Source organism: Eschrichtius robustus, chromosome 7, assembly GCF_028021215.1.
Source record: "Eschrichtius robustus isolate mEscRob2 chromosome 7, mEscRob2.pri, whole genome shotgun sequence".
NCBI classification, from domain to species: domain Eukaryota; kingdom Metazoa; phylum Chordata; class Mammalia; order Artiodactyla; family Eschrichtiidae; genus Eschrichtius; species Eschrichtius robustus.
In genome coordinates, this window is record NC_090830.1 from 110,014,624 (window position 1) to 110,032,446 (window position 17,823).

The 17,823-nt window shown below is 37.8% G+C and overlaps 1 protein-coding gene across 3 annotated transcripts in view; it reads right to left on the reverse strand.

Annotated features, from left to right (window-relative positions):
* The window catches only part of HPSE2 (heparanase 2 (inactive)), a 626,583-nt gene that overhangs the window by 568,481 nt on the left and 40,279 nt on the right, over window positions 1-17,823 (reverse strand). For 2 of the 3 annotated variants that reach the window (XM_068549004.1, XM_068549003.1), the window contains exon 3: window positions 2,504-2,665. The exons of the other annotated variant lie outside the window; for it this stretch is intronic. In XM_068549004.1, the coding sequence (XP_068405105.1) occupies window positions 2,504-2,665 (162 nt within the window). The remainder of the gene's footprint in view (window positions 1-2,503; window positions 2,666-17,823) is intronic. 3 annotated transcript variants of the gene reach the window in all.

Here is a 17,823-nt window from a genome sequence, read left to right on the forward strand (position 1 = left end):
TGTGAGGTGAAGGGCAAGAGCCATCATTTTTAATAAGCTTTTAAGCAGCTGCCATTTCCATCACTTTATTAATTTCTTACTATACTGACATTTCAATCACTTTATTTTTTTCCTCTACTGTTAACTTAGTTGTCCAATTTAAAAATAAAGACTATACCACTAACTGACCACTAACAGGAAACAATCATGATACACTGCTACATATATACATGAAATTCTGTAAATAATTGGGGAGAGGGGTTGAGGGGAGAGCAGAGACATTAAAAAGTGATCTCTTTCTGAGATTTTGGAGGCCCAGTTTCCTCATCCTGTTCCCACATACTTTCATGGCAGACATTTCAAACATTATGCCAGAGTTATACAAAATAAGTAAAACATCACCAAGCAGAAATCCTAGGGTAGGTGTTCTGAACATGTTGGTAAAGAAAGTCACTTCATTTGAGAGGTCTCTGCCCCTTCAACCTCACCCTCCTTACCAATATACATTCATCACCGAAAAGGGAAATATTTACAGAAGTTAGTTTAGTTATGTTTAAATATTATGTTTAGCTGTCTGGAGACCATGTTCTCAAAATTTATACAAGAAATCAAGGATTAAACTTCATAACAATTAGAAAACTACACTGTGTAAAATCAAAGACTTAGTTAAAGGATATTAAAATAGTTTTACCATTGGTGCTAAAATGAAATGACTCCATCTCTTCTCAACACCTGGCACCAAAACCTTTTGAACTTTCACGTAAACAACCCAGGGCACACCAAATGCTCTGTCTGCAGCAAGGTACCACCTCTGCAACAGGCATTTGGGTGAAAAATGTGGAAAATGCCTGAGGGCTCTTTGAAGCAGCTTGGGAGAAGTGAGAGCAGGAAAGAGGCTCTTCTCTAGGGTAAGTTTGTTTAGTAGAAAGTAAGCAAGTTGTCAGGGTAAAAGTTGACAATGTTGACTCCAACAGTTTGAACTGAGAATAAACATCCAAAGGGATTATGTTACTGAGAATTAGAAAAAATTCCATTGAACTCAATAGAGCACTTGTGTTTTCAAAGATAATATGCCTTCAAGCCACACTCTGGATGCACAGTTTAGGATCAGAATTACCCTAAGCTCTTTCTATGCCACATTAAAGAACACAGGGTCTGACATCTCTAATGTATGCCTAAAAATATTAGAATAAGGATAGCTTAAAATACTGCATTTCCAATAACTGAATTGGAAAATACTATATACATGTACTATTTGTACATTTGAGGTAGACTGAAGAAATTTGGAGAAAAATATGTTCTTCCCAAACATCTAAACTTAAACACAGTTTCACTAACCAATTTAGGATTTATTAGTCATAAATCACTTTTAAGTTTTCCTTCCTTAATGACCTATCAAAGAACAAAATATAGGGCCTATACTTATGAAATCTATAATCCTCTTCTCTGCTCTCCAAAGCCACATTTAAATCTGGCTTTCATCTCATGCTGCTGAGTTTTCCACCAGGTACAGATATAGAGTCAGAAGAGACTTGTGCTTTTTCAAGAGCAAAACAACCTGGTTGCTGGAAGCAACCTGGTGAAATGCCAGGAAGCCTGTAAAAAATTTTTAAATTTTCCTAACTAGGAGTTTACAAAAATAAGTGTGAGATGTTCACAGCCTGTCAGGCATTCCATCTTTTTATTTTTTTAATATTCATACACAAGGGAAAACACACACTTTGGTTTATTAAAATTTATTTGAATCAATATAATGCAGATCTGCCTTGCATTCCCTTAAGAAAATGGAGGTAACTCAGACTGCTCTTCTTAGTTCATCCAAGTCCTACATGATTCTCACATTAGAGTGTGCTATTAGAATTTTTTTCCAAAGCTTGACAAAGGCATGCAACTCACATGCTCTTTACCAGCAAAGTCTGCAGCAGCCCTGCAAAAAGTTGTTTCTCCTTTGAGCTCTCACATATATTCACTTCCCTCCTAGAACCAAGGATGTAAAGGAGTATGGCTCAGTCTCACAGCCTCTTTGTTCTTAAAAAGAAAATCAAATTCCCTAGATATTTTCAAACTCCACCAAGAATAGAACATTCTCAGCTCTGCCTGTGGATCATTATCTCTTTTACATTTCATCTTTATATTCACTGGGTTCACAGAAAGGGCATACACAGAAAGAGGAAAATAGCTGCTTCTTAGACACCAAATTTAGTAATTTTCTCAAATCTATTGGCACACATCTAAAAAGTCATATTTTTACAAGGCTTCATTAGGTTTTCATTGGTTCTCTCTTTTGAGAACACACATGCTGAACCGCCCATAACCTCAAGCCAAAATACATCTGCAAAATGTAATAAATATTTTTATATGAATATAAGAGTCATCACAATTTTAAAAGGGATAAGTGGGAAAAGACAGACAGATGCAGCTCATCTGAATCCCACTTTAGTGTCTCCCAAGCATCAAGTTGCTAACTGATGGAGACCATCAATCTACAGTGCTCTAAGATTCCAGCCGACGCCAATAACCTTACCTGTTAATACGAGATTACTGTAAGTATTGGAGAATTGCTCCTTTAGAAGAACCAGGTGCATCTGAGCTGCTTTCTCCCGTTGGAGCTCCAGCATAACATCAGGGTGCTGGGCAATCTTGCAGCCTTTCTGTTTATCCAAGGCAACATCACTTCGAACAATGTCTAAAAAAAGAAAGAAAGAAGACAGGCAGCAAAAAACAAAACAAAACAAAAGCCATATATACATCAAAGTCTTGTTGCACCCAATATGACAGAATTTATAAACTACCAGCATTTTCATCAAAGTGAAGAGATTCAGAAATAATAAACCTGAAGGGTCTCCTACTTCATGATGCATCCTACAAGTTTCTCTGGTCATTTCCAAATTCTCTGGAGATTTCTGTTTCTTAGCTTTCTCTGACCTCATTTAAGATTCTCACTCCTCCATTCCCCTTCTCAGCTCACATCCAGGACTTATGTGCCTCCTGGTCCCTTTTCTTAACATCTTTTACCATGGGGAAAAATAATACAACTTTGCCTGAATACTAGTGACTATGAAGGTCATTCCCTTTACTTCAGGCTGTAGGACTGGGTGATAGCACCAGCATGTGTATTCAGGATACTTGGCCTGTTTTCAAATTTATCCCCCAGCCAGCCCATTCAGCTCAAATGAAAGCTGCCATTCTGTGGTATGACTGCTTAGGACTTCTACTGCTATTTTTCATGTACCTCTGAGTATACTCAGACTCATTAATTGCCCTTTAAATATATAAAGTATATAAAAGTATTTTGTGGGTCACTGAAGAAAGCAAGAGTAGGGCTAGAGTCACTTTGGAGAACTGCCTCTTTCCCAATTATTTTCCTATTCGTGATAGGCTGCCTTTCACACTTCAGTATGATTTTCACTCAAAGCATATGTATTCTCCAGAAAACAGCCCTTCTCAAAAACAAACATTCATCTAGAATGCTGCCCAAAAAGCAGGGACCTTTTATGTCCTGAAGTAACTTGTTTATTTTTACAAATTAAAAGATAACTCAGCTGATTATCATAGGGACAAATGATATTATCAGCAGCAATCAGAATGACAACTCTAGAAACTTTCAAATTTTACATAACAAACTAAAGGATTTTAGGGAAAAAAAGTGCTAAAAATAAAAAAACTGCTCTGCCACTACTGACACCAACGGCTTTGGAAAAGAAAAACTAACGCCCATGTCAATGGTACCAATAGGAAAGATTTGGCTCTTTAAGCAATATCAATGACACCTAAGAGAAAATAGGGCATGTGACATGAAGGGTTGATCATCATTCTGTGCAAAAGATTTTCAAACACATCAAAAGAGCCCTAAAAGAGAAGATCAGATATAAAAACAAACCCATGACAACTTCTACCTTCTGAGCATTAGGATGTGTGGTTGACAAAGATTAGCCAGATGTAAGAATGGTCCTCACTCACTCTTTAGATAAAAATAGAGGAGCTGGTTGGAAATAATGCAATATTTATGCCTAAACATATTTATACCAATTTCTAGGATGTAGGCAATAAGGTGCACTCATTTAACAATCAAGTAAGTAATAATCTCATAGATTTTCTGAGCCTTGAGTACAAAATTAGAATAAATTTAAGAATACACTCTAGTTTATAAGATCATCAATAGAAGGTAAGAGGAATAATGAATACAGTATACATCTATTTAAATTACACTCCGTAAAATTTTTTAAATATAGTGTATCATTGAATCCTTCCAACCATCGATGAAAGCAGACATTGTTGACTAGCTGAGCCAAATCCTAAACACAATCCCTTCTCCTTTGCCTTCCTCTACTACAGAGACTGAAGAGCTAAAATATACAATTCTCCAGCTTTCCTTGAAGCAAAGAGTGGCCATGTAACACGCTTCCGGCCAATGAGCTGCAGGCACACATCCCTAGTAGGACTTCCCTGGCCAAATTAAAAGACAGAACTTCACTAAGACCAGTTTTTTTTTCCCTCAGCCCTTTAGTCCTTCCTATTCTTTATGCCTAAAACACAAACAAAGTTATAGTAGCCATTTTGTGGCAATGAATCAAGAAGCAAGAGGGCAAAGGTCTTACGCACTAAGGGTGGTGAACAGGAAGATGGGAAGAGCTTAAGTCCCCTAACGTCATTATTAAGCTACCATACTTGTGCTAGACTGCTTATCTTTTGTTTCTTGTTATGTAACATAAAGGCACTATTTGTATAAACCATTAATAGTCATCTATTTTTGAAATCCTAATCTGTTTTGTAATCCTAAATGATAATGAGTAATATTATTATCCCTAATTTATATATGGAAAAACTGAGGTCCACAAAGCGTAAGTGACTTGCTCAAGTTCACATATCATGGTCAGTCCCCAAATCCAGAAATTTTCAAAGCCAAATCCACTGATCTTTCCAGAAGTTACTCCTATATAGAAACTCAAGAACTTAATAGTAAAGTATGGTAAACAGTAAAACTGAGGAAATAGAAAACCTTTTTATACTATACAGTAGCATGCCACAGCTGATCTATCCAGAAAAGAAATACGGATGATACTTTACCAAAAAACATTACAAAACTTGTACCAAAATATACTACAAAGAGGAAAAAGAGGTTTCAATTATCCTGATATCTTCTAATAGAAGTCTAATTCAAAGGGTAGAATATCTACTAAACTCTCTATTTCCTATGTAACAAATGTATTGCGCAGAAGGTAGAAGAAGCATAATTACAACTGATATCCTCAACGTCATTTAAGCCAGAACCTTGAAATAAAGTGAACAAATTACCTAATATTAAGAATAGTAAGGAAAGAAAACAATGGGCATGGCCTAACAAACGTCCTAGACTTAAAAAGTACATTTCAACAATGTTTGGGGAAAACATAGATTTGCAATATAGAATCTTTTTTTATTGAGGTATAGGTGATTTACAATACTATATTAATTTCAGGTCTACAAAATCATGATTCAATATTTTTATAGATTATACTCCATTTAAAGTTATTATAAAATATTGGCTATATTCCCTGTACTGTACAATATATCCTTGTGGCTTATTTATTTTATATATGGTAGTTTGTAACTCTTAATCCCCTATCCCTATTTTGCCCCTCCCCGCCTTCCCTCTACCTACTGGTAACCACTAATTTGTTCTCTATATCTGTGTCTTTTTGTTTTGTTATATTCATTCTTTCGTTTATTAGATTATTCTACATATAAGTGATAACATATAGTATTTGTCTTTCTCTGACTTATTTCACTAAGCATAATACCCTCCAGGTCCATCCATGTTGTTGCAAATGGCAAGATTTCATCTTTTTATGGCTGAGTAATATTCCACTGTTCTATCAACAGATGAATGGATAAAGATGTGATGTGATACACACACACACACACATATATATAATCTCACATGTGACTGACCCCGTTGGTCATATGATTTATAAATATTTTTTTCCCATTCAGTAGATTGTCTTTTCATTTTCGCAATGGTTTCCTCTGCTGTGCAAAAGCTTTCTAAGTCCATTTGTTTAGTTTTGCTTTTGTTTCCCTTTATCTTAGTAGATCCAAAAAATATTGCCATGATTAATATCAAAGAGTGTTCTGCCTATGTTTTCTTCTAGGAGTTTTATGGTTTTCAATCTTACATTTAGGTCTTTAATCCATTTTGAATTTATTTTTGTATATGGTGTGAGAAAGTAGTCCAGTTTGATTCTTTTGCATGTAGCTGTCCAGTTTTCCCAGCACCACTTATTGAAGAGAGTGCTTTTCCCCATTGTATATTCTTGCTTTTTTTGTCATAGATTAATTGACCATAAATTTGTGGGTTTATTTCTGGGCTCTCTATTCTGTTCCATTGATCTGTGCATCTGTTTTTGTGTAGGTACCATTCTGTTTTGATTACTGTAGCTTTGCAGTACAGTCTGAAGTCAGGGCATAATACCTCTGGATCTGTTCATCTTTCTCAACATTGCTTTAGCTGTTCAGGGTCTTTTGTGTTTCCACACAAATTTTAAAATTGTGTTCTAGTTCTGTGAAAAAAATGCCATTGATATTTTGATAGGGATTGCATTGAATATATAGATTGCCTGGGGTAGTATGGTCATTTTAACAATAATGATTCTTCCAATCCATGAACACGTAATTATCTTTTCATCTGTTTGTGTTATCTTCAATTTCTTACACCAGTGTCTTATAGTTTTCTGAGTACAGGTCTTAGGTAGGTTTCTTCCTAGGTATTTTATTCTTTTTGATGTGATTGTAAATGGGATTGCTTCCTTAGTTTCTGTTCCTGATAGTTCATTGTTATATAGAAATGCAAAGATATCTGTATATTAATTTTGTATCCTGCTACTTTACCAAATTCATTGATGAGCTCTAGTAGTTTTCTGGTGGTGTCTTTAGGATTTTCTATGTACAGTATCATGTCATCTGCAAACAGTGACAGTTTTACTTCTTCTTTTCCAATTTGGATTCCTTTTATTTCTCTTCCTTCTCTGACTGCTGTGGCTAGGACTTCCAAAACTATGTTGAATAGAAGTGGTGAGAGTATCTAGGCACGCTTCTGGCCCATACAAGTCAATATATAGAATTAACCATCACAGTGACATTCTGGAAAAGGCAAACCTATTGTGCAGGAATCAGATCAGTGATTGCAAGAGAAATGGAGATTACTGAACACAAAGGGATATGAGGGAAGTTTGCGGGAGGTGATGGAATGTGCCATATTTTTATGTGGTGGTAGTTACATGACCATATAGGTCTGTCAGAACTCATTGAATTGTACACATAAAATGGGTGAATTTCCTTATATGTAATTATACCTCAATAAACATGAATTTTTAAAAAAAAGTGGTGAGAGTAAACATCCTGTCTTGTTCCTCATCTTAGAGGAAATGTGTTCAGCTTTTCACCATTGAACATGATGTTAGCTATGAGTTTGTCATAAATGGCCTTTACTGTGTTGAGGTATGCTCCCTCTATGCTCACTTTCTAGAGATTTTTTATCATAAATGGATGTTGAACTTTATCAAAGCATTTTGTGCATCTATTGAGATGACCATATGGCTTTTATTCTTCAATTTGTTAATGTAATGTATCACATTGATTGATTTGCAAGTACTGAAAAATCCTTGCATCCCTGGGATAAATCCCACTTGATTATGGTGTATGATCCTTTAATATAATGTTGGATTCAGTTAGCTAATATTTTGTTGAGGACTTTTGCATCTATGTTCATACAGTTAACTATTGTAATTTTCTTTTTTTGTGGTATCTTTGTCCAGTTTTGGTATCAGGGTGGTGCTGGCCTTATAGAATAAGTTTGAAAGTGTTCCTCTCTCTGCAATTTTTTGGAATAGTTTCAGAAGGATGGGTTTTAACTCTTATTTAAATGTTTGGTAGAATCCACCTATGAAGCCAACTGGTCTTGAACTTTTTATTACAATTCAATTTCATTACTGGTAATTGGTCTGTTTCGTATTTTCTATTTCTTCCTGATTCAGTTGGGAGATTGTACATTTCTAGAAATTTGTCCATTTCTTCTAGGTTGCCCATTTTATCAGTGTATAATTGTTCATAGCAATCTCTTATGATCCTCTCTATCTCTGTGGTGTCAGTTGTAAACTTCTTTTTCATTTCTGGTTTTACTGATTTGGGCCCTCTCTCTTTTTTTCTTGATGAGTCTAGCTGAAAGTTCATCAATTTTGTTTAGCTTTTCAAAGAACCAGCTCTTAGTTCCATTGAGCTTCTCTATTTTTTGTTGGTCTCTATTTCATTTATTTCTGTTCTGATCTTTATGATTTCTCTCCTTCAACTAAATTTGGGTTTTGTTTGTTCTTCTTTTTCTCGTTCCTTTAGGTGTAAGGTTAGTTTGTTTCTTTGAGATTTTTCTTCTTTCCTGAGGTAAAGCTTGAATCACTATAAACTTCCCTCTTAGAACTGCTTTTGCTATATCCCATTAATTTTGAATCATTGTGTTTTCATTTTCACTTGTCTCCAGGTATTTTTTTTATTTCTTCTTTGATTTCTTCAGTGATACATTGCTTGTCTAGTAGCATACTGTTTACCTTCCACATGTTTGTGTTTTTCCCTTAACTACTTATAGTGGATATAGATGATTTTACTATTTTTGTCTTTTAATCTTCCCACTTGCTTTGTATGTCATTGACTTACTACACTTACTATATATTTGCCTTTACCAGTGAACTTTTTCTTTTCATAATTTTCATGTTTCTAGTTATGACCTTTTCTTTTTCACTAAAAAAGTCCTTTTAACAGTTTTGTAAAGTTGATTTTGTGGTGCTGAACCCTTTTAGCTTCTGCTTGTCTGTAAAACTTTTGATCTCTCCAAATCTGAATGAAACCCTTGACAGAGTATTCTTGGTTGCAGGTTTTTCCCTTTCATAATTTTAAATATATCATGCCATGCCCTTCTGGCCTACAGAGTTTCTGCTGAAAATTCAGCTGACAGCCTTATGGGAGTTCCCTTGTATGTAACTTGTTGCTTTTCCCTTTCTGCTTTTAATAGTCTTTATTTATCTTTAATTTTTGCCATTCTAATTACAATGTGACTTGGGGTTGTCCTTTTGGGTTGATCCTGTTTGGGTCTCTCTGTGCTTCCTGGACCTGGATGTCTGTTTCCATTCCCAGGTTAGGGAAGTTTTCAGCTGTTAAGTTTTCAAATGTGTTCTCTGCCCTTTTCTCTCTCTCTTCTCCTTCTGGGACCCTACAATGCGAACGTTAATACACTTGATGTTGTCTCAGAGGTCTCTTACACTGTCTTCATTTCTTTCTTTCTTTTTCTTTTCTGTTCAGCTTCAATAATTTCCACTACCCTGTCTTCCAACTCACTAATCTGTTCCTCTGTATCATTTAAACTACTGTTGATCCCTTCTAGTGTATTTTTTACCTCAGTTATCATATTCTTCATCTCTGTTTGGTTCGTCTTTATATTTTCTAACTCTTTGTTTAAAACTTCAAACTTCTCATACTATTGATCCATTCTTCTCCCGAGTTCTTTGACCATCTTTATAATCATTACCTTGAACTCTTTATTGGGTAGATTGCCTATCTCCACTTTACTTATTTCTTCTTCTGAAGTCTTATTTTGTTCTTTCATTTGGAACTTGTTCCTGTTGCCTCATCTTGCCTAATTTGCTGTTTTTATTTCTATATATCTGGTAGGTTGGTTACATTTCCCAGCCTTGGAGAAGTGGCCTTTTGTAGGAGACATCCTATGCATCCCAGCAGCATACTCCCCCCTGGTCACCAGAACCGTATGCTCTAGGCATGCCCCCTATGTGGGCCGCATGGGTCCTTCTGTTGTGGAGGGCTGACTGCTGTGGGCAGTCTTGTAGGCATGGCTATCCACAGTTCAGTTGGTTGCCAGGCCCTGCCTTATGTGGAGGTTGCTAGCTGCTGGTTGAGGAGCTGGGTCACAAGATGGCTGTCTGTGGAACCCTGGGGGGTCCTGGGGTTAGTGCTGGTTCACTGGTGGGCAGAGCCAGGTTCTGGAGTTGGTAGCTGTGAGACCTGGGTTCCTGGATCTAGTGTGTCCTGCCAGTGGGTGGGGCTGGTTCCTGACACAACTGGCTGCAGGTTCTAGGGTGTCCCAAAGCTGGTGTTGGCCTGCTGATGAGTGGAGCTGGATAATGAAGTGGCTGGCTGAGGAGTCTAAGGTATCTCAGAGCTGCTGTTGGCCTGCTAGTTGGTGGGGCTGGGGCCCAGAGGATCCCAGGGCTGGTATCAGCCTGCTAGTTGATGGGGTCAGGGCCCAGGGGGTCCAGAGGTGACTGCTGGCTTACTGATGGGCAGAGCCGACTCCTAGGATCTCTGGCTGCAGGGCCCTGGAATTGGTGCTGGCCCACTGGCAGGCAGCCAGCTCCTGATGCAGCTGGCTAAGTCCAGGGTGTCCCAAAGCTTGTGGCCTGCTTGTGAGTGGGGCCAGATCCCAGGACAGCTGGCTGAGGGGCCTCAGGTGTCTCAGAGCTGGGGTTGGCTGCCTGGTGGGTAGGCTGGGTCCTGGTACAGCAGGCTGCAAGGCTATGGTGGTCCTGGGACTCGTGTCCACCTGCTGATGGGTGGAGTTGGGGCCCAGGGGATCCTGGAGCTGGTGCTCACCCATCGGTGGGTGAAGCTGGGTCCTGGGGCTAAAGCCAGCCGACTGACAGGCAGAGCTGAGTTCTGGGGTCGCTGGCTGAAGGGCCCAGGTGTCCTATAGCTGGTGTCAGCCCACTGATGGGTGGGGCCAAGGCCCTGGGAGTTTTGGGGCTAATGTTGGCTCACTGGTAGATGGAGCCATGTCCAAGATACCTGGAAGCAGGGCCCTGGAGGTCCTGGAGTTGGTATTGGCCCATTGGTGGGTGGGGCTGGTCACAGGGTCCAGGGTGTCCCAAAGCTTATTCCAGCCTGCTGGTGGGTGGGCTGGGTCTTGCCACGCAGGCTGCAGGGCTGCAGTGGCCCTGGGGCTGCTGTTGGCCCACTGATGGACAGAGCTTGGTCCCGGGGTCTCTGGCTGCAGGGCCCTGGGTGTCCCAAGGTTAATGCCTGCAACAGGGGTGTGTCAGGCCCAGTTCTCAGCCCTCTGGTGGACATGGCCTTCTCCCAGGGTGGCTGTGGGGTTAGGGAATCTTAAGGCAGCCTGCCTGCTGGTGGGTGGGGCTGTGTCCCTGCCCAGCTAGTTGCTTGGCCTGAGGCATTCCAGTACTGGTACCAATAGGCTGGGAGTGGGGCCAGGTCCCAGTGCTAATAAGCTAGAGGGAGAATTCCAAATTGGCATTTGCCAGCACCAGTGTCCACATGGTATTAGGAGCTCCCCAAAATGGCTTCTGCCAGTGTCTATGTCCCCAGGGTGAGCTCCAGTTGTCTCCTGCCTCTCCAAGAGGCTCTCCAAGATGAGGAGGCGGGTCTGACCTAGGCTCCTTTCAAATTACTGTTTCTGCCCTAGGTCCTGGAAGGTGTGGGATATTGTGTGTGCCCTTTAAGAGTGGGGTTTCTATCTCCCACAGCCCTCTCGTTCTCCTGAAAGTAAGCCCTGCGGGCCTTCAAAGCCAAACATTCTGGGGGTTCATCTTCCCAGTACAGGACCCTCAGGCAAGGGCTCAGACCCATGGCTCCTTCAGAAGAACCTCTGCTATTTTATTTGTCCTCCCCTTTATAGGTCACTCACCCAGGGGTATGGGTCTTGACCATACCACAACTCCACCCCTCCTGCCCATCTTATTGTGGTTCTTTCTTTATATCTTTAGTTGCAGAAGATCTTTTCAGTTAGATTCTGGTCTTTCTCATCAATAGTTGCTCTGTAAATAGTTGTGATTTTGGTGTGTCCATGAGAGGAGGTGAGCTCAGGGTCTTCCACCATCTTGGTCAAACTCCCTATAGACTCTTTATTCAACCCTAATCTGTTTGAAATTGTATTAAAGACTAGATAAGCACAAAGCAAGGACACCTATCAACGATGTCCACAGGTCCAGGAAAAGAGTTAATATCATAGATAGTAGACTCAAAATTCAAAATTATCTTGGGACCCTAGAAACTAAGAGTGAAATCTCCAAAATGTAGGGTGAAGACATGAACACAAAGTACTGCATTTATACTGAAAGTTAATTACACAGATGGGAAGACCAAATCAGACAGAAGTTTGAATATTTAAGATCTTATTAAGATCTGTAGGTTTTAGTTGAATATAAGCTTAATACAAGTCAGTGATATGCTACCAAATACGATATTACTGTAATCAGGATTACTGCAATCAGACTAAATTAATAGAACTAGAATATCCAGAATATAGGAGGTAACATGGCCACACTGCATTCTATGCCAGCCAAGGGCAGCATAGTGAAGAGTTGGAGTTAAACAAACCTAGGCTCAAATTCTGGCATAAAGGTCACTTGTTAGTTGCAAAAGTGACAGACAAAAGCACCTCTGTAAGCCTCAATTTCTTCATCTACTGTTATTGTAGAGATGTAGAAGACTTAGCACTATGCATGCAACATAATAAGAGCTCTATAAAGGGTAGGTATTATTATTGTTATTAGTATGCTACTTGTGGTATTATTCACTTCCAGCTGTAATAGTCTCAGCAGTATACTAATCATTTGGAGTGCATCCAAAGAAAAGCACCAAGAGAGGAAATAATTTTATTTTTCAAATAGTTGAAAAAAAACTGAGAGTGTTGACCTTGGCAAAGAAAAAACTAAAGAAGACCTGCTTTCATACATAAGAGACTTATTCTGTATAAATCCAGAAAGCCAAACATTATAGGAATAACCAAAAGACATACTATTCAATTACACATAAGAAAACTGTAGCAACAGAAGCTGTCCTATAAGGAAAAGAGCTACTTGAGGATGGAGTTTCCTCATAAAACCTCCATACAGTTTTCCACAGTGGTTGCACCCATTTACATTCCCACCAAAGTGCAGAGGTTCCCTTTTCTCCACACCCTCACCAACAGTGTTATTTCTTGTTTTTTTTTTTTTTTTATTATAGCCATTCTAACAGATATGAGGTGATATCTCATTGTGGTTTTGATTTGCATTTCCCTAATGATTAGTGATGTTAAGCATTTTTTCATGTACCTGCTGGCCACCTGTATGTCTTCTTTGGAAAAATGTCTCTTCAGATCTTCTGTCCATTTTTTGATCAGATTTTTGGGGGTTTTTCTGTTTGTTTGTTTGTTATAGAGTTATAAGAGTTCTTTATATATTTGGGATATTGACCCCTTATCAGATATATTTGCAAATATTTTGTCCCATTCAGTAAGTTGCCTTTTCATTTTGTTGATGCTTTCCTTTGCTGTGCAAGACAAAATTATTTTTAAGACAAGAAATATTACTGGAGACACATAGAGACAGATCATAGTGATAAAAGAGTCAATATATTAGGAATATATAACAACCATAAATGTATATACACATAACAAGTGAATTCCAAAATACATGAAGCAAAATCTGACTAAACTGCAAGGGGAATTTAACAATTATAGTTGGAGATTTCACTACTCTGCTCAGTATTTGATGGAACTAGACAGAAAAACAGTAAGAGTATCAAAGGTATGAAAAATACTATCTACCAATTTGACCTACTGACATTTATAGAATACACCAAACAAAAGCAGAATACACATACTTTCTAAGCACACATGAAACAATCAGGATATTCCTATGCCAGGCCATAAAGTAATCTCATAAATTTAAAAGGACTGAAGTCATACAAAGTATGTTCTCTGACAGCATTGGAATTAAATTAGGAATCCATAACAGAAAATCTCTAGAAAATCCCCAAATACTAAGAAACTAAACAACACACTTCTAAATAATGTATGGGTCAAAAAATCACAAGGGAAATTAGAAAATATTTTGAACTGAATGAAAGTGGAGGCACAAAATATCAAAATTTATGGAACAGCGCCTAAATGCTTAGAGAGAAAATTATAGCTTTACACACCTATATTAGAAAGGAAGAAGAATCTCAAGTCAATAATGTAAGTTCCCACTTAGAAGCTAGAAAAATTAAAAATTAAACAAAAGCAAGCAGAAAGAAGAAAATAATAAATATTTCTATTGATTTCTTTTCTGACAGAAATTTATGAAATAGAAAACAAAGAAACAACAGAGAAAAATCAATAAAACAAAGGACTTCCCTGCTGGCTCAGTGGTTAAGAATCAGCCTGCCAATGCAGGAGACATGGGTTGGGGCCCTGGTCCGGGAAGATCCCACATGCTGCGGAGCAACTAAGCTCATGTGCCACAACTACTGAGCCTGCGCTCTAGAGCCCGCGAGCCACAACCACTGAAGCCGGCGTACTTAGAGCCCATGCTCCACAACAAGAGAAGTCACTACAATGAGAAGCCCGTGCACCGCAACAAAGAGTAGCCCCTGCTCACCGCAACTAGAGAAAGCCCGCGTGCAGCAACGAAGACCCAACGCAGCCAAAAATAAAAAATAAATAAAATAAATTTATTTTTTAAAAAAATCAATGAAACAAAATACTGCTTCTCTGAAATAAACAAAATTGGAAAACCTTAAGCTAGACTGACAAAGTAAAAAGACACAAATTATCAAAACCAGGGGAGGAAGGGCAATTTCAAAAGGTTATATACTGTATAATTCCATTCATACAACATTTTCAAAATGACAAAATTATAGTAATAGAGAACAGATTATAAACAAGTAGCATGAGGTTGTTGCTTTCATGTGGTGCAAATTGTTCTGTATTCTGATTGTTATATTGGTTACAGAAATTCATGTATGTAATAAAATTTCATAAAACTACACACACACACGAAATGAATACGTGTAAAAACTGGTGAAATACAAATAAAGTCTGTAGTTTAGTTAACTTACTGTGCTATTTTTACAAATTTTTATGAGTCTACCATTATTTCAAAATAAAGTTTTAAAAGAACTTAGTCTTTTCAACCTCATACCACATACAAAAAGTTAATTCAAAATGGACATATGTCTAAATATAAGAACTAAAGCTATTGATTTTCTAGAAAATGTACAAGAAAGTCTGTTTCCTTAGGTTAGGTAAAGACTTCTTAGTTATAACACCAAAAGTACAATTCACAGTGAAAAAAAAATAATGGATTGAACTTCACCAAAAGGAAAAGATTTTAATCTTTAAGACATCATTAAGAAAATGAAAAGACAGAAATAAATAATTGGGGCCTAATTAAACTTAAAAGCTTTTGCACAGCAAAGGAAATCATCGCTAAATCGAAAACACAACGTACTGAACGGAAAAAATATTTGTAAATGATATGACCGATAAGGGGTTAATATCCAAAATACATAAGTAGTTTATACAACTCAGTATTAATAATTAATAGTGCGACAACATGGATGGACCTGGAGGGTTTTATGCTAAGTGAAATAAGTCAGACAGAGAAAGACAAATACTACAAATATCACTTATATATGGAATAATCTAAAAAATGAAACAAAAGAATGAATATAACAAAACAGAAGAAGACTCACAGAGAACAAACTAGTGGTTACCAGTGGGTAGAGGGAAAGAGGGAGAGGCAAAATAAGGATAGGGGATTAAGAGGTACAAACTACCATGTATAAAATAAATAAGCTACAAAGATATATTGTACAGCACAGGGAATATAGCCAATATTTTATAATAACTTTAAATGGTGTATAATCTGTAAAAATACTGAATCACTATCTGTAGACCTGAAATTAATATAATATTGTAAATCAATTATACTTCAATTTTAAAAAATTTTAAGAAAATGAAAAGACACAGCTGAGAGAAAATATTTGAAAATCATATATACAATAAAATATATTATACTACTTAATAAAAAAATTAACAACCCAATTTAAAATGGTCAAAATATCTGAATAGACATTCCACCAAAGAAGATATACAAATTTCTAATAAGTATATGAAAAGCTATACATCAGTAGTCATTAGGAAAATGCAAACTAAAACCACAACAAGGTGCTACCCCTGTGATCCAAAAGACTGACAATACCAAGTGTTAACAAGTATGTAGAGAAACAGATCCTTCATACGCTGCTGGTGAGAATGTAAAATACCATGGCTACTTTGGAAAACACTTTAGCAGTTTCTTAAAAAGATAAATTTAAACCTACTGTACAACCCAACAAAACCACCCCTAGCATGTTCACAGCAGCATTATTCACAATAGCCAAAAGGTAAAAGTAGCTCAAGGGTCCACTGACAGATAAGTAAACAAAATGTGATATATACAATGGAATATTATTCAGGCTTAAAAGGAAGGAAATTCTGACACATGCTACAACATGGATGAACCTAGAATATATTATGCTAAGTGAAATAATCCAGTCACAAAAAGACAAATACTCTTATGATTCCATTTGTATGAGGTACATAGGGTGGTCAAATGTATAGAGACAGAAAGTAGAATTGGTGGTTGCCAGGGGACTGGGAGGAGGGGAGAACAAGAAGTTATTTGTTAATGGGTACAGAGTTTCAGTTTTACAAGATGTAAAGAGTTCTGAAGATGGATGGTGGTGATGGTTGCACAACAGTGTGAATGTACTTAACACCATTTAATTGTACATTTAAACATGGTTAAGATGGTAAATTTTATTATGTGTATTTTACTACAATTAGAAATTTTTAAGTAATAAAAATAACCAGAATCATAGGGTTTTTCAAAAAGTAAAACAAAACATGAGTCACCTTAAAACCTTGGGACTGCAAAGCTATTGTTATATAGTCCATGTTCAGTTTTCTCTGTAGATTATGTGAGTTTAGATATCACAGCTTTGATAGAATTTTGTATGCTGCTATTGCAGTGCCAGATCCAGAAGAGTAAGGTGCAGGCCTGAAGAACAGCAGCCTAGCTTTGTCACAATCCAGTCCCTCAAGCATATCCAGCCCAGGACATAGCCAACAGAAGACCACAAACAGAATGGACAGGATAAGGACTCTTCCATAACAAGACTATGAAGCCACTTCCAAACCAAGACCGGAGGGAGGGAAGTGGGCGGGGGGGGGCGATGAGTGTATTTCCTGTGCCCTGCCTGTGGCTCTGGCCTTTCTTCTTCTTTTTTTAGTTGACCAATTTTTAGTTTGGAAGAAAAAGAAAAAGGCAAAAGAACGTGAGTTTGAGATTTACAGAAAATACCAAAAAAAAAAAAAAACAAAACAAAAATGGGGGCTGTTCTCACACAAACTGACCAAGGGTAAGACCAGAGACACTCCCTCCCCTCCTAGCTTCAATCCAGCCACTATAAACAGCAGCAGGAAAAGAAAGAACCTAACTATTCTGAAGATCCTAACTATTCCCTTGAAAAGATTCACAGATGCTAGAAGAGCCTCTGTGCTGAGACTGGAGCCCCAAGCCAAAGTATTCATTACCTCCCTCATATCCTCCCCACTGGCTTGTCCTTTAATTTCCCTGACTTAGTCAACCATATATTTTCCTAATATTCTAGTCTCTGATCCCCACTCACTTTGTATTCCTCTCTCTCTCCCTTTCCCTTCAAGTCCTCCCATCAATTTTTTTAAAGCACTTCCTTACTTTCTAACACTGCAAGTGTTCCAGGATCACCTTGTATTTTCCCTGCTCCAGATCTGGAATCATACACTTCTCCAAGGAGCCCTGGTTCCTTTTGAGAATAGTATTTAAAAATCAAGATCTGGGCACAACATGTGCTTGCTGCTATCAGGGTATCACTACTTCTAGGTCCTCTCAGTAGACACAGATAGGAGGTGTATATGTACATACTAACTGATATATGCCCACTTGTCTGTATTTATTTCTGTATCTATCTGTATAACCATTAAAAGGAAGAAAAAACGGAATACGTTAGTTCATACTGACG